Here is an 18,055-nt window from a genome sequence, read left to right on the forward strand (position 1 = left end):
ACTCCATTTCTTCCTCTCTTTCAGTTGAGGAGAGGTCTTGCTACTTTGCCCTGGCATGTGATTTTAAAAGAACAGGAGGAACTAAGGAGAACTTGAGGGAGATAAGAGAGGGCTATGGGGGATGGGAGTGACCATGATTGGAATACACTGTCTCTCTCTATATGTAAAGGTCAAATGTGTATATATGAAAATATCATTATTATATATAATTAATAAATGTTAATAAAACATGTAAAAATATTATTAAGGACAGGATACTATTACTATTCTATCACAAGACCAAATAATCATTTAAAACTTTACAATTAAGGTGGGTGGGTACTGGCACATGTGTTTAATCCCAGCTCTTGGGAGGCAGAGACAGGTGGATCTCTGTGAGTTCAAGGCCAGCCTGGTCTACAGAGTTCTGGGACAGCCAGGCCTACACAGAGAAACCCTGTGTCGAAAACAAAACAAAACAAACAAAAATCACACATACAAAAACAAAACAAATAGAAAAAAGAAAAAAAACCCTGTTATATTTAAAAGTTAAATAATTAAACTTAATTTTTTTCTAAGGTCAAAACAATTTAGTGCAATTTTAGGCATGCATTGCATGTACACAGGACACAACTGTGGAACTGAACAGAGACCACAGCGACTCCAACACAGTTGCAGATTTCCATGCCTTCAAAGGGATACCATTGCAAAAGACATTTATTTCTCAATTACAAGTGCTGGATTTTTAAAATAGAGTAGATTTCAGATAATTCACATTAAAGCATGTAGTATAAAACAAAGCTATGTTTTTCTTCCTCTAGCTTTCCAAGAGCTACAATTCCATGTGTTAAACACTATGCCCAGAAGTACTCACTTTTCAATCTGTATATATTTATCTCTGAAAATTCTAATTTCTAAGTGAAAACAACCAATTTCATTTTGCAATTGAACTTTTATACAGTTTTTATGTGTAGAGAAGAAATAAGAATTAACTTGAAGTAGGACTGCAAAGGGGTCAGAGTAACTCAATAGCAAAGGCCTTGCCTAGTGTATTCATCCCCTGGGTCCATCCCCAGCACTGGAAAAGAAGACCACTCGGAACATCTTAGACAACAACAATAGAAAACCCTAAGTTCTAGAATGAGGAGGACAGGAAAACTAGCTTGTAATCAAAAGAATCAGAAAGGCATGGAATCGTCAGACATGGTGGTACCTCTCTGTAGAGCCAGCACTAGGGACACTGAGGCAGGAGGGTCATGGGTTCAAGTCCTACTGTGCTAGATAGCATTTCTACGATAGTCTGGGCTCATAGAGAGACCCTGTCTTTAAGTGTGTATATGCATACAACCAGAACCAAGATCTAACTGATGTGAAAAAAGCTAGACAGGGAGTGTCATGGGAGGAAAGAGGTGAAGCTGTAAGGATGTATCCTTCACAACAGGAACCAGAGGAGAGGGCAGATCCTATCCACAGGGAAAACATGGACAGAGAGGGATAACTGTTAAAGTACATTCCAAGTCAAGAGAATTCACCATGCTCACTTGGGAAAAAACTTGGTATGATCCTCTAATGGGTCGTCACCTTCCTCCCATTTTGACATACATCCTCCACAGGAAAAACACCGGACAGTGTCATTTTTGCCTAGAATAAGGGAATATGGTCAGTTCAACAGCACATACACCTGTCAACTCACAAGCAGATAGTAACTCCAGATTTCACTAGTGAAATCCTATTTGCATCTCCAGTGGATTGTGTGGCAAAGTCATGCATGGGTCACTAGGGGGCACTAGTTCACACAGGACTCTTGGTCCTTCGATGGGGTGTTCCACAATAGTCACTGAATGTTCCTGTGCACCTTGTGCTCTGATGAACACCCTCTCCCAAACTCATCCTGGAAGATCTGCCATTAGAATCTGGATCAGAAGATCAGTGAGAGCAGAGATTTTTGTCAATAAGCATTTGCTTAATGAATAAATCAGAAAGAATATACTTGTAATGGGGGGTGAGATGGAAGAACACATTTAGGCATCTCTATGCTAGCTAGATTATGAAGAATCTCTTGTCTCTTCTCACATTATTGCCAGCTGTGTTTCATTAGAAATAGGACACGTCATCTGTGAGACTTGCAGAAGGCAGCCAGGAGGAGACGGAGTGTCCAGACTGTGTGGTGAGATCATTTATGCCAGTGAAGATATCTGTTGATGGAATGACTGCAGAATCCACACATTCAGAGACTGACCTATGGAATGTGAAGGTTTTAGGGGCCCCAAGGATCCATGACAAATGGCAGAGTATGAAGAGAAAGGCAGGAACAGGATTAGAGTGTGTGTTGGACACAAGATACTGACGAGGTGCCAGAGAGAGGCTCAGCCGTAAGGTCACTTGTGGCTCTGCAAAGGACTTGGGTTTGGTTCCAGCAGCCACATGATGGCTCACAGCCATTTATAACCCCAGTTCCAGAGGATCCAACATCCTGTCTGGCCTCTGAGGGCACCACACAGGCTTGTGGCAGGCATACATGCAGGCAAACACTCATACACACAAACATAAAATAAAGAAAATACAAAGCTGACTCACCTGTGTAGAAAAGGCCTGCTCTGACCAGAGCTTCAACAGCCCCAGGGGATTCATGGGGCCAGTCCTTAAAAGTGTCCAGCCTTAGTTCTTCATTAGCAAAGACGCTGTCATTGCAGTAAGCTTGGGGGTTGGGGAGAGAAAGAAAAATAAAAACAGACGTAGGTGAGAGCAGCAGGCTTTGATCGCGAAGTTCAAGTTAGCTGTGTGCGCAGGTGCAATGATCTGGTGTACTGTGCATGTGTCAAAATAAGTGAGGGTGGTTAGAAAAGCATGAATCACCTCACTGTAGAATATTTCTTAGTTTCTTCACAGTGCACTGTGCCATTTACGAACTTTGGAGGACTGGGGGGCATAGCTCAATTTGCAGAGTGATCTCTTAGCATTCGGGAAGTCCTAGGTTGGTTCCATCCCCAGCACCTGAGAAGCTCTGTCTCAGCACTCAGCAGGAGGGCCAAAAGGTCAAGGTTCATTTGAGTTTGAGGCCAGCCTGGGATAGGAAGGACCCTGAAAGTGCTTCCAAAACATTTTATCCAAGATTTTAGTTGTTTTAAGGGAAACATCGGCTATGGCTCCGACTGTACTGTAGTTAGCTATGCTCACCTACACTCAAAACTAAGCCATTCGAGGACTCTGTGCTATAGATGTTTGCCACTAAACCTAACAAGCTTTTAACTAATTCCTGGAGCCCTTGGGTAGAAGGCAAGAACCAGCTCCTGTAAGTGGTCCTCTGTCTTTTGCACCTTCTTCACACATGGGACCCATGCATACCCACATACGCTACTAAGTAAAACATGGAGTGTAAATTTTTAAAAGTTTACTTTTAAAGATTTATTTATTTTTATTTTTGATGTAGGTGGTTTTTTCCTGCATGTTTGACTATACCACATGTGTGCAGTGCCCCTGGAGGACAAAGGAGAGCACTGGATCCTCTGCAACTGGACTTGGAGAGTTGTGAGATGCCATACATGTGCCGGGAACGGGAACCTAACCCGAGTCCTTTGCAAAGCAGAAAGTGAGCTTGAGCTCTGAACCATCTCTTCCACCCATAAAGAAAAACATAAACCAAAGTCCTTCCATAACAGGGAAATCACTTATGAATGTAATTTTTGAAGCAAGTTCATGAGGGCTGGAGAGATGGCTCTGTGGTTAAGAGCACTTAGTGCTCTTCCAGGGGACCCAAGTTCAATTCCCAGTAATCACATCAGGCTTTCACAGATGCCTGCTACTCCAGCTCCAAGGGATCTGATACTTCCATCTGATTTCCAAAACCACCTGCACACATGTGGCACCCCAGAGACACGGGGTGTGGGGGAACACAGGAAAGGAAAGAAAGAAGCAAAGTGTTTGGAATGTGCCTGAGGTTTTACCTGACACCATAGGTAATTCTCTTCTGACCCAGGAATTCACAAAATGTTCTCCCTGAGGGAAAGATATTCAGGTTACTGGCTGATTTACAAAATACACATGTATCTGTGAGCTGCAAGTGAAGGACTTCCCCCACTAAAGCCAAGTTTCCTTAGAGCAGCAGAATTGTTCACAAAGCAGCCCTTTAGTTTTGGTTTGATTCCTATTGATGTTAGGAATTTTTATGCAGTACAAAACATCAGTGAGCACCTGTGCCAAATGGGAACTTTCTCCAGGTCACTCTTAGGGAACACGCAGCTCAGCAACAGAACTGCAGTCACACACAGATGCATTCTGACTCATGAGGAACTGAGCCATGGGAAGGAAGCTTGCCTCAGAAGGACCTTTCCAATTGAGCAACTCTCCGTCCGAGAAAACTGCACCCAGACTTTCAGTCTGTGCTCTCTGCAGATGCTGATTCTGAGTCAGTCAACCATGACATCCTCCCTTGGCTTCTGTTTAGACTAAGTTTCCCACCACTTAGCACTAGGAAGTCCTTACTGCTTTAGAGCCTAGACAGCCAGGGCCAGGAGCCAGCTCTGAGGGCCCTGTGTCACCAGGAGCTAGGACAGAAGAGAGTCAGGCATCCAGAGGGAGGCAGCAGGCAGCCAGGGCAGTGGCCTCAGTCAGAGGGAAGATGAGGAGGCAGGGGAAGCCACCCAAAGCCAGCCTGAAAACCACCTCACATGGGTCCAGCTTATCAAGTAGTTCTAGCTGAGCAAGACCACAAGATTGTTGTGTCTCCTCCACTCTGCAGAGGAGAGGTGGGAGAATGGATCCATGGAAAATAAAAATCCTCACCCCGAGAATTCAGATATTACTATTACACACTATTGTCAAGAGTTTGCTATTGTGAATTACCGTTACATGGACAAATCCCTCGTAGCTTTTAATATACTGGGCAATTTCCTCTGAGGATTTCTTACTTTGGAGGAATTCACACCTATAATGAAAAATATAATTAAAAATTACCCCAATACTGTGATAAAGATTATCTATATCACAATAAATATTTGGTAAATATCCATCAAATTGTTGAATATGATAAAACAGTCAAAAATTTCCTGAAACCTTACTCATGAGCATTAACATCACGCTGTTAGAAGAATTTAAATTGTATCAATGATAAACTGTATCATTATTTAGAATCAAACCTTGTACCAGTTGGTTTTTTTGTCAACATGACACAAGCTAGAGCCATCTGGGAAGAGGAGCCTCAGTTGAGAAGACTCCTCCACCAGATCAGCCTGTAGTCAAGTCTGTGGGCATCTTCTTGATTAATGATTGATGAGGGAGGGTCCAGACCACTGTGGGCAGTGCCACCCCTGGGCAGGTGGTCCTGGGAGGCATGAGAAAGGAGCTGGGCACCAGGCTGGGAGCAAGGCAGCAAGAAGCATTCTTTCATGGTGTCTGTCTGTTCCTGCTTATGTTCCTGCCCTGATGTCCTTCCTTGGTGGACTGTCATCTGGACATGCAAACCCTCTCCTTCTCTGGGTGCTTTTGGTCATGGTGCAACAGAAAGCAGACTATGACAAACCTTCATGTTATTTTAATTCTTATTTCAAGACAGCCTCTCCCTGTGTTGTGTGTTGTGGTGGTGATGTCATACTCCGTACTCTTTTTTTTTTTTTTTTTTGGTTTTTCAAGACAGGGTTTCTCTATGTAGCTTTGCACCTTTCCTGGAACTCACTTGGTAGCCCAGGCTGGCCTTGAACTCACAGAGATCCACCTGGCTCTGCCTCCCAAGTGCTGGGATTAAAGGCATGCACCACCACCACCCAGCGATATCATACTCTTGACTTCAACCAGTTCCCCCAAGAGAAGCCTGGACTCCAGGCTTACACTACACTATTGTTCTTATCTTGAAACACATATGCAATAGAATCAAAGATAGTGAATCACAGTGAGCAGAGTGTGCAACACACACACACACACACACACACACACACACACAGAATCAATGTAAAAAAAAATCCCAAGAGATGGAGGGAGAAGGGCCTTGAATACTGGCGATGATATTTAATGATATTAGGCATTAATTCTCTTCTTTTTAGGAAAGATGATGATACCATGGTTCTTTTTTCTTTTTTTAAAATCATGATTTAAAATTATATACTAGGGGTTGGGGATTTAGCTTAGTGGTAGAGCACTTGCCTAGCAAGCACAAGGCCCTGGGTTCGATTTTTTTTTTTTTTGGGAGCTCCAACATACGAAAGTCAGTCAATTAATACACCATATAAACAAACTCAAAGAAAAAAACCTACATGATCATCTCACTAGACGCAGAAAAAGCATTGACAAAATCCAACACCCCTTCATGATAAAGGTCTTGGAGTGATCAGGAATACAGGGAACATACCTAAACATAATAAAGGCAATCTACAGCAAGCCAACAGCCAACATCAAATTAAATGGAGAGAAACTCAAAGCAATACCACTAAACTCAGGAACAAGGCAAGGCTGTCCCCTCTCCCCATACTTATTCAATATAGTACTTGAATATAGCCAGAGCTATAAGATAACATAAGGAGATTAAGGGGATACAAATTGGAAAGGAAGAAGTCAAGCTCTCCCTATTTACAGATGACATGATAGTATACATGAGTGACCCCAGAAATTCAACCAAGGAACTGATACAGCTTATAAACACCTTCAGCAACATAGCAGGATACAAGATCAACTCAAAAAAAATCAGTAGCCCTCCTATATACAATAGACAAACAGGCTGGGCTGACTCCCCAGGGAAGACCTTGCCTTGGAGGAGGTGGGAATGGGGGGGGTGGACTGAAGGGTAGGGCTGGGGGGTGGGAGGAGGGATGACAGGGGAATCCGTGGCTGATATATGAAATTAAGTTAATTATAAAATAAAAATATTAAATAAATAAATAAATAAATAACAAAACAAACAAACAACCAAAACCAAAACCAACAATAAACCCTGAAAATAAGAATAAAGTATTTGTCTGCTTACTTGGGGAACCACTTGGCATGCTCCTTCCAAGGATCGTCTCCTTCTTCCCAGTTTCCCAAGCATCCACCACAGGAGAAACACTGCACAGTGTCCCTTTTACCTACAGACGCAGTGACATGTTTTGACTGGCCAGCAAGGGCACCAGGTGAGACCTTGAAGCTGATCATCTTGTACCAGAACAAGACAGACTCCAGCATGCCCATTCTTCCATGGCCTCTCTGGCTGAATCCCTGTCCACAGTGCCACTGCCCTAAATGACTCCCTTCTGAGCTCTGGACCTCCACCCCCAGCCATCCTTTCCTCCATATACACAGTCCTCACACACTGGCTTCTCAGAGATAGAGGCTGCTCTTTAGTTTTCAGGACCAAAGCGATAGAGAAGCAGGCAAATACTAGGACTCACTGGAATGATGCCCTTAGAAGGCCTAAGAGTTAGCTTTGCCATGCTTTTCTATGGAAATGGAGGCACATTTCTCTAGTTCTTTGAAACTCAATGAAGTTAACTATGAAATGTGGGGAATGGCACACTGGTTGAATTAGAATTCCTGTTCAATCCATGCATAGATTAGTGGGTACTCTGCACACTGCAGACGCTGCTGTAATTATCATTCACATCTGTCCTAACACCTGTGTGTGGCTAAGGCATGTCAAGGTGCAGTGTGCTCAAAGGCAGTTTGCCTCATAGATGGGGGTTAAACAAGTAAAAGAATCTTTCCAAAACTACAGAAATTAAATGAATCCAGGAAACACATGAGTAGTGATGTTCGTGAAACTAGAGGAAAGTGGGATGGAGCTATCACATGATCCATTTTCATGACCTTCTGAAATGAACTAGTGTTTTCCGGAGTCTTTTTATTTTTGTTGTTTTCCAGTGCTGGAACTAAGGCAATGGCCAAGTTAACCCTCTAGTAATGAGCTACACCCTCAACCTCCAGTTAATAGCTTCTAAGGTCCACATTTACAGAAAAGAACCTTTCATTTTACACATACTTGGCAAGCTAATAATGCTTCATTAAAAGTAAATTAAAGTGGAAATAAAATTATAAAAGTTGACGTTCAATGATCTAGATATCCTATAACACGTTTAACAAATAAGGAATGATTAACCAGAAGCAGCAAGAGAAGAAGAGGAGGAAGAGGAAGAAGAAGAAAAAGGAGAAGGAGGAGGAGGAAGGGGAGGGGGAGCGGTAGAGGGAGGAGAAGGTGAAGAGGAAGAGGAGGAGGAGGAACAGAGGGCGGGAGAGATGGCTCAGTGGCTAAGAGGGCTCTTGCAGGGACTGGAGTTTGGTTCCCAGCACCCACTTTAGACAGTTCACAACCACATGAAACCACTGCTCCAGAGGCTATGGTGTTCTTTGCTGGACTCTCTGGACACCTGCACTCACAAGTACAACCCCCCTCCCCCCCAACACACATATTTTTAAAAAATGGAAACTAAACTTTATATTTTACAGAAACACCTCACAAAATGGAATCCAGTTACCTGTGAAGACAAAGCCAGCGGCTGAGAGCGCACGGGGCGATGTCCCATGGGCATAAAAAGGCCAGTTCTCAAAGGACTCCAGCCTGGCCTCCTCTTCTTGGTACCTTGCTTTGCCACCTCTCAGCTTCTCGGGACTCTTCACCCTTATGTCATACTTGCCGATGTTACCGACGTCTTTGCCCAAAAGGAACTCGCACCCTGGACGGAACTTCTTGTGGCTTTCTATGGGAAGATTCCTGAGTCTGGTACAAAAGAGGATTAAGCTACAGCAGAAGCACTGAACCCCAAGTTTCACCCCGGTGTGGTAAAACCCAGCGGCTGCCATGTCCTGTGGCGTCCACGATCTGAACGTGTCATAGGTCTCGAAGGTCTTTAATCGCTTGGCCTCACTGCGCATGTGGGAGTTAAAACCTTTCTTCATTTTCATTCGTTCCTTATGATTTTCTTCATCTCGTCTCTTTATGACCTGAAACGCATCCACACCGAGAAGAGCAGAGAATTCAGAGGCCCAATCATCATCATATTCGGAAATCCTCTCCTCAAAGGCTTCTCCCTCGGCTGCCATTTTCTAGTAGAGACAGGAGAGCAGATGATTGGTGTCTGTGTTGTTTTTATTATAAAGGGTTGTGTCTCAGGGCCAGACAGACAAGTCGGTGGGTAAAGGGGCTTGCCACAATCTTGACGACTTCAGTTTGTTCGCCAGGACCCACATGGCAGGTAGGAGACAAGCAACTCTTGTAAGTTGACCTTTGACTGCAGCTAGTGAAAGAAAGAAGTTGCTTGAGAAACTATGAAACATCAATCTTCATCCCCTTATCGACACAGACTTGCTAAGCACCTACCTGTGTGCCAAGCAATGGGCTAGGCCTTGAGCACTGACAATGAACCAGAGAGGGGCCTGACTCCATTCATGAAGACTTGCAAATGTCCTTTAGCTAGATTGCTTGCTTGCTTCACTGAGGCACAACCTTGCACGTAGTCGGTTCTAGCCTATAGCTTAAGGTTGAAACAGATAACCACAGTAGAGAACTTAGACTGGACCCTATTTGGTTTTGTAATAATGTCCTTGGTATCCTAAGTCCTTCACCTGTGTAGACCCTTCACACACACCTCCTTCACAACCCAGCCTGCACTGGGCTACATGTAGCCTCATCTCTGAACAACCCCACAGGTTTCTCTGCCCCTAGCAACAGTCAAATTTAGATCATCCTGACTCATCAAATATTCCCAAAGAATTGGGATAGGATGATCGGAAAGGCTGATGTGTGGTGATATATGGTGTCCCCCAATATATTGTGAACCCTAATAAACTTACCTGGGGTCAGAGGACAGAACAGCCACTAGATAGACATACATGCCAGAAAATGGTGACACACACACCTTTAATCCTATCACTTGGGAGGGAGAGATCCATCCGGATCTCTGTGAGTTCAAAGCCACACTGGAGACAGCCAGGCATGGTGACTCATGCCTTTAATCTCAGGAAGTGATGACAGAAAGCAGAAAAGTGTATAAGTCGTGAAAACCAGGAACTAGAGCTGGTTAAACTTTTAGGTTTTTGAGCAACAGTTCAGCTGAGATTCATTCGGATGAGGACTCAGAGGCTTCCAGTCTGAGGAAACAGGATCAGCTGAGGAATTGGCAAGATGAGGTGACTGTGGCTTGTTCTGCTTCTCTGATCTTCCAGTGTTGACCCCAGTACCTGGCTCCAGGTTTGTTTCTATTATTAAGACCTTTTAAGATTCATGCTACAGCTGATATGGCCTGAACTGGATTTGGGTGCACATGCAGGGAAGCAAAACTGTGTCTTTAAGTAAATGTTTAAGGAGATTCCCCTATTTCCCATTTGGGCATGTATATGATGAAAATCACAGGCATTGTGGGAAGTGACAGGCACGGTGACCAAGGACTTGAATAACTCAAGCCTGTCTGTCGAAACAGAGTACCCTTGCCTGGTAATCAACCTTCCTTCTCCCAAGCCCCATAAAAAATCTCCAAATAGTAATTAGGCCCCCTGAATCCTCTCACTCATGTGGTCCACTGTCAGTCTTGAAGATAAGTCTGTGCTACTGTTTGGTTCCAGATAAGGCCATCTTGTTCTTGTTCAAATCCATGTGAGCCTTTATTTCCAATTCTTTGTATAGGAGGCCAAGAACTTGGAACAATCCAACCCAGGACCTCAGCCTCTAGCATGCTAGGATGTTTACAGATAGGTGTCAGCATGCCCAACTTCAAGTGTAAATTATGTAGAATATGGGCATATGTTTACCATGTGCATAAAAGAAAAATATATACAAAATTATATAGCCTGATGGTGACAATTGGATAAAATCATTCAGTTAAAGATTTTATTTTTATATATGTACATGGGTGTGTATGTTCCAGAAAGCTTCAGTTACATGTTGTAAGTGGCCTGGGAGCCATGAGCCAAAGTTGGTTCCTTTGCAGAGACAGCACCCACTCAACTGCTAAGCCCCCTCTCCAACCCCTTGAAACCATTATTTTTATTGTGTGCACTTTCCAGGTTTAGTGCTCTACTTGTGAACTCCAGCTGTCCCCGTTATAAGCACAGATTTGAGTCTGGAGGGCAGCCACTAGGGTTCATAGGTTCTTGTACCTCTTTACAAGGGGTTGTCTAGAGCTCATGGGGAATTACAGAGTGGAGCTATCCTATAAAGGAGAGATACTGATGAGCTCAGAATCATGCCAGACCTGGATTATAACCTGGCTCCAAGAGAGGGGAAAGGGCTCTGCTTGACATTTCATATGATATTTGCACAATACCTGCCGCCTATGATGTTCTTACAATGCTAGCTCTCTTGAGCATGTTCCCTTGGTTGAATGAAGCCCAGGCAGGGAAAGGTTTCCCATCTTCCACCTTTCATATTAATCTCTGGAACCTCGGTCTTCACCTAATTCCCCAGTCTCCCGATCCAGGAACATAATTATTGTAATGACTGCTATAGAAATATATGAAGTACTTTTCTCTTGGTTACAAGTTACACTGTAAAATTGACAAATTGTGGTTGTAGGAACGAGCCCAAGGTCTTCTGTATGCTAAGCAAGTACCCACCACTGGGCTGTAGTCCCAGCCAGCAGTGTAGGGCTGGTCTTGGTTTTGTTTCCATTTTTGGAGACAGGATCACTGTGTATTCCAGACTAACCTGGAACACAACATACAGGTCACATTAGCAGCAAATGTATGAGCGACTACCTTTCTCTTTCTCTGTGTTGTGCTGGGCTAACAGGCTTGCATCACTACTGCAGCCCGAGAGACCTGTTCTCAAGGCTGCAGTCAGACTTGCATAAAAGAATACCTTCAGAGCAGCAGGGCCTTAAAAACCATTTTTGTCTGAGGGTCATTAGGAATAAGTTTCTATCTATCTGAGGGGGAAAGACTCACATCCACGATCTGAGGGTCACGTTCTTCTTATTTCCATCTCTCATTCTCCAGTTCTAAATCTCTAGTTCTAAATCTTTAGTTCCAATTGTCTCTATCTTCTTTGTTCACATAGCTTATATACACATTCAACAACAAACATTTTCAATTAAAAAAAAATGTTACAAAGGCTACATCTGAGGGGAGTGAGTAACCATGGCAATGCTCAGCCTCAGGTTTCCTGGTGTTCAGGCTGTGACCTGAGGCTGAGGGCACAGTGCCCTGGGAGACGAGCTGCTAAGGGATTTGCACAGGGAGTAGGTCTTTATCAGCCAGACTTGGCAACAGAGGCGTGTCTAGTAGTTTAAGTTGCTTTGTGTTAATAACCTTGGGTAGACATGAACAACTCTGAGCTTCTGCATATCTGTAAAGTTTTTAATTTATGATCTGTTTACAGAAACGTTCTGTCTAGTTTGAAATTGCTCTGAGGTTTCATCCATGAAGTGTGAGTGCATATGTGTGTGGGAGATAACAAAACAACATTTAGCCGGGCAGTGTGGACAGGTGCATGCCACACAGCTCATGGGGAGATCAGAGCACTTTTCTAGGTTGCTTCTCTTCCTTCAAACATCCCTCCAGGATGGGATATGAGGATCAAATCAAGTCATCAGGCTCAAAACATGTACTTTTACCCACTGAGTCACCTTGCTCCCCACCTCTTCCATTTTGAAAGTTTCATAATGCTTAATGGCTTAATTACTGCCCTAATGTAGAACATTTAAGCCATTCCCATTATTTTCTTCATAAATAAAGATGAGTCCAATGTTCTATATTTTTAAAATAAACCCTTATTGTCTTTGCCCTTGATTTCCTCCCAGGACCTGAAGGCGAGACCCTCTTTGCTCTGGACATCACACACTTTTGTATGTAGCCCTTGGAGGGATCAAGCTTAAACAGTCTGGAAGCCTTTTCCATGAGGATTAGCTCTCATGGTACCTGAAGGTCTGTGCAAGCTGCCAAGGGAGAAAAGCAATCAGTACCCCTGCCCAACAGGGAAGCCTATGACCCTCTCAATGACTGACTCAGTAAGGCATATTTGCTTACCGGACAGGGAAGCCACACCCATGAAAATTCAACAATATGGTCACCCAGCAAGCCCTGCAGAATGACACCAGTTTGACATGTCAATGTGAATGAGGGAAATGTCACAGGCCTCACATAAGAAGTAGAGGTGATGAGTAGCTGCTGAGAGAGAGGGAATTGCTCTTCATCAGGGACGAGGCCCTGATAGGTTGTCCAATTCCAAGGGGTCAGCCCTAAACACATACACATGTGATCAACACTAAATGAACTCAGTAATATATATGTGCGTGTGTGTGTGTGTGTGTGTGTGTGTGTGTGTGTGTGTGTGTGTGTGTGTGTGTGTGTGTGCGCGCGAGCGCGCACATAATAATTAAGGAAAAAAATCATGAATTTGAGAGGGAGTTTGGTAAGATGAGAGAGGGGAGGAATGAAATGATGTAAATACAGTCTTCAGATATGAAGTTATCAAAAAGTTTTAAATAAGACAAAACTAGGAACACCTTTGTATAAGCATATGACTAATCCACACATTTTAGTACTCTCAAGAGAATATCAAATCCACCTTTGGGGAGAGTTAGACTTGGCCCCTTCACAAGATGCTTTATCTACGCCATTTAGTTTGGAATTTGCTGACCTACCTACATTTGACAAAAGCTGCAGAAAACTGGAAGTTTTCATTTGTTTTTGTTTTGTTTGGGGGATAGGGTTTTGCTCTACAGCCCATGTTAGCTTCAAAGTAGACATTATCCTGCCTCGGCCTATTGAGTGGTCGGATTACAAGCATGTGCCACCATACCTGGCCAAGTTAAATCTTTTAAGACCAGACACACTCGATCATCAGACAATATCTAGAAGGAGTACCCTAGTGTGGTGATACCATGTTTGACTATTCTTAATAGGATGAAAAGAAATCCATGTCGCTAGCATATGAATGACCTGCAATGGTCTCTCTGGAGACCTGTCAATTCTCTCTGACTAGTTATTTTTACAGTTGTGTGTGGATAGTACCCTCCCCCCCCACACACACACTACAGTCTCCTTAGTGATCATGAGACAAAGGTCATGTTCTTATCTATAGACACAATTTAAACACAACTGCCCCACTCTAGCATCTTGCTTCTTCCCTGTACAGAAGGAGGAACTGGCCATGACTTCGCAGCCTAAGGCTTTGCTTAGTTGCTTTCATTTTCACTAGAACAACCTGTAGTTACTTTTCCTGTTGTTGGAATAAAATACTCTGACAAAAGCAGATCACAGAAAACAAGGTTTATTCTGACTTACAGTTTGAAGATATGTTTCCACCGGGGCACAGGAGACTTGGTGTCAGGAGCAAGAAGCCAGCTGGTCACAGTGCATCAGCAGCAAGGACACAGAGAAATGAACAGGAAGTGGCACCAGGCTATAAAGTCTCAAGACTGTCCCCAGTGACCCACTTCCTCCACCAGGCTCCACCTCTTAAAGATTCAAACATCTTACCAAGGGCACCCCAGCTGGAAACCAAATGCTCAGACACATGAGCTGTTCATGGGAGATTTTTCACATTCAGAGCACAGCATAAGCCAGGATATAGTATCTTTCACTAACATCTGCATGTGAGTACCTCCATCCCACACTCTCCTCCACTAACATCTGTATGTGAATATCTGCCTCCCACACTCTCCTCCACTAACATCTGTATGTGAATACCTGCCTCCTACACTCTCCTCCAATAACATTTGTGTGTGAATACCTCCCTCCCATACTCTCCTCCATTAACATCTGTATGTGAATACCACGTCCCACAATCTCCTCCACTAACATCTGTATGTGAATATCTCCCTCCCACACTGTCCTCCACTAACATGTATATGTGAATACCTGCCTCCCACATTCTCCTCCACTAACATCTGTATGTGAATACCTCCATCCCACACTGTCCTCCACTAACATCTGTATGTGAATACCTACCTCCCACACTGTCCTCCAGTAACATCTGTATGTGAATACCTCCCTCCTACACTCTCCTCCACTAACATCTGTATGTGAATACCTCCATCCCACACTCTCCTCCACTAACATCTGTATGTGAACACCTGCTCCCACACTCTTCTCCACTAACATCTGTATGTGAATACCCGCCTTCCACACTTTCCTCCTTGTCATCTTCTTTCTTTTTATTTTCTAAAGTGATTTTACTTATCATGTGTCTGTGCACATGGACCATTTTTGATCTATCCTAGGAAGTCACCAGGATCCAATGGGATCTTCGCCTTAATGATTTCATTCTAATCACCTTACATAGATCCTACCTCAAAACACAGCAAAGTTCTCACTCCTTGATTATTCCATTTCAACACAGGACCCTTTCCAGAACACTCAAACCATAGTGGGAGGGCTAATCTTGGTTGTCAAGTTGACCTCATCTGAAATCAAATAAAATCAAAATCAAAGTTCTAGACATTTCTGAGAAGGATTTTCTTGATCGGGTTATTTGAAGCAGGAACACTCATCCTAAAGGTGGCAAGTACTCTCTGGTGGCAGCCCAGATAAAAGAACCTGGAAGAAGGAAACTGCTTTTTGCTTGTCCTCACTTTCTGGCAAGTTCATCTATCCTGTTGCCTCTGTTGGCTTTCCTTCACCAGTAGTAGAACCAACTTTTTCCATGATTAAAATGTAGACTAGAGACCAGCAGCTCTACAGGAATCCTCCAGGACTTCAGTTCTAGACTGTCAGCCCTGCTGAGACAGCCAACATTGTACACTGAAAAACTACCAGATTCTTGATCACACAGTGTAAGCCAGCCATATTTGGACTGTCCAGACTCCACCCTGTAAGCCAATCTCATAAATCCAGTGTATTTGGATATATGGGTATATCCATCTCTATCTATCTATCTATCTATCTATCTATCTATCTATCTATCTATCTATTTATCTATCTATCCCTATATTTATATATTCTGTCAGTTCCAGTCCTTTAGAAAACCCTGCTTCCCAGGAAAAGGAAATGACAGCCACTAAGGCCCCCGAGTAAGACTATGTATGGATATTTTTCTCAGGACATAAATCAATCTCAAACTGACTAGAACCTTCCTCCTTACTACATAGCTTTATAGTGCCAGAAGAGGCTATGCAGGCTGCAGGGGGTTGGGGGCGGAGAGGATGCCCATGATCTTACCCAGTGCCGGTCCCTGCATGTCACATCACTATTCCTCTAGACAAGATGTCCCCACTGGTCCAACAGTGGTATGACTGCTCTGGGGAACAAACCTCATTCTGACTGGATTTGAAGCCACTCTTTCTACTTAAGGAAATTTCCTGCCTGGTTTTGTAATTCTCATCCAAAGCTCACACCTAGAGAGGTCACAGACCCTGGGGTAGACACCACTATTGTTCTTTTGCTGACTGGTCATGTTGTTGAAGGTCTTCTAAATACTATGTTTATACTTGTAGACCTGGCCTACTCTCAACCTTGTCAGAAAAGCTGCTTTCTGTCACCAGTAGCAGTCGATGTTGAGATGCATAACTCATCGAAGCACTGAGAGTGGGTCTATCAGTCAGGGTTCTCTACAGGAGCTAATAGAATGCATGTCCATATCTGTACACACATACATATGAATTTAATGGCTTATAGGCATTGATCCAGTCCAGCCAACTCAACAATGACTATTCAGTCTACAAGGATGGATGTCTCAGCTGGTCTTCAGCCTACACTGAAATCCCAAAAGAAGTAAGTTCTAATACTAGTGAAGGAACGCCTCAGCAGCAGGAGAGATGGATTTCCCAGGGAACGAGAGGGAAGCAGGAAAAAAGCAAAGGCCTCCTTCTTTCATGTCTTTTACGTAGGTTAACACTAGAAGGAATGGCCCAGAATCAGGGTGGCTCTTTCCATCTCAAATGATCCAATCCAAAAAAATCCTTCACAAATGTGTGTAGTTGGGTTTTTGCTTGTTTGTTTGTTTGTTTGTTTTTCTCTGCTAGCCCAGAGAGGCAGAGAAGGCACCCAGCTGACCTTCCACCGATGAGAGCTTTCTCCCATGCTGCCTCAAACAAAACTCCTCACACTGAATGTCCTTCCCTTCTACTTCCTGTGTGTCTCTCTGTCCATCCTCCCGACTCCCTCTGACTCGCTATCATTTTTCCTATGTTCACCTCCTGTACAATGGTCGCCTGCTCCACCTCTTGACCTATGGTTGACTTTATTGTCAGGGCCTGCCGACAGTAAGCTGGGTAGCTGGGTAGAGGTGTGTGCGGATTGAAGAGACAATGAAGAAGACAGAAGAGTAGAGAGGTCTGCCGGCCAATGCCGGACAGCCCTGCCGGCCAATGCCGGACAGCCCTGTGTAGATGAACAGTCTTATTAAATAAGAAACAGAGACAAATGCAGAGTTAATAGCCCAAGAGGTCAGAGCAAGAGCTAAGAGCTAAAAACCTTACACTTCACTGCTGCTGCTGTCCTCCTCAACAAGAGGCCTACTTCCTGTGTGTAACTTTCTGTTCTGCCTTCTCACTGGTTGTAAACCCAACCACATGACCTCCTCGTCACTGCCTATCTGTACAGACCTCTAGGTCTTCTATGGTTGGTATTGAGATTAAAGGTGTGTGTCACCATGCTGGCTGTATTCTTGAACACACAGAGATCCGCCTAGCTCTGCCTCCCAAGTGCTGGGATTAAAGGCGTACACCACCACCGCCCAGCTTCTGCTATGGCTTGTTATTAGCTCTGACCCCTAGGTAACTTTATTTATTAACATACAAATAAAATCACATTTCAGTATAAATAAAATTATCACCATAGCCCCGAGTTTATTTCACAGCCAGCTTATATACAGTTTTGCAGGACAGAGGTAGAACAATGCACAGCACAGGCACTCAGCCACTATCTATCCTTCCTTGCTTCAGGGAGCAGGCAGTTTCTTTTTCTATCTCAATGTACCTCTGGCTGGCATCAGCACCTGCATTTAGCTAGCTAGTGTGTTCCTTCTTGGGGGCTAATCAGGACTTTCTCACAGCCTTGGAGCAAACAAGCCTGAACTCTATGACTCAGAACAGACTTCAGATTCAAACTGGGAAACTGAGTCAGTTGTGGCTCCCACACTTTATTTAATCCTATTTACAATATTCAAGCAGAAAACTCTTGGATTAAAGGTATGAGCTAGGGCTGAACCACACCATACCTTGAAACATGTTTTTCAAGTAAA

The 18,055-nt window shown here is 43.7% G+C and overlaps 1 protein-coding gene across 1 annotated transcript in view; it reads right to left on the minus strand.

Moving 5' to 3' along the window:
- Window positions 1–9,166, minus strand: part of LOC118596519 (baculoviral IAP repeat-containing protein 1b-like) — a 34,727-nt gene extending 25,561 nt beyond the window's left edge. Inside the window, exons 1-6 of the mRNA XM_036207452.1 lie at window positions 8,415–9,166; window positions 6,932–7,031; window positions 4,822–4,903; window positions 3,924–3,975; window positions 2,557–2,676; window positions 1,521–1,620 (exon numbers count right to left, since the gene is read on the minus strand). Of these exons, the coding sequence (XP_036063345.1) occupies window positions 1,521–1,620; window positions 2,557–2,676; window positions 3,924–3,975; window positions 4,822–4,903; window positions 6,932–7,031; window positions 8,415–8,979 (1,019 nt within the window). The 5' untranslated portion in view covers window positions 8,980–9,166. The remainder of the gene's footprint in view (window positions 1–1,520; window positions 1,621–2,556; window positions 2,677–3,923; window positions 3,976–4,821; window positions 4,904–6,931; window positions 7,032–8,414) is intronic.
- Between the last annotated feature and the right edge of the window lie 8,889 nt (window positions 9,167–18,055).

Source organism: Onychomys torridus, chromosome 15, assembly GCF_903995425.1.
Source record: "Onychomys torridus chromosome 15, mOncTor1.1, whole genome shotgun sequence".
NCBI classification, from domain to species: domain Eukaryota; kingdom Metazoa; phylum Chordata; class Mammalia; order Rodentia; family Cricetidae; genus Onychomys; species Onychomys torridus.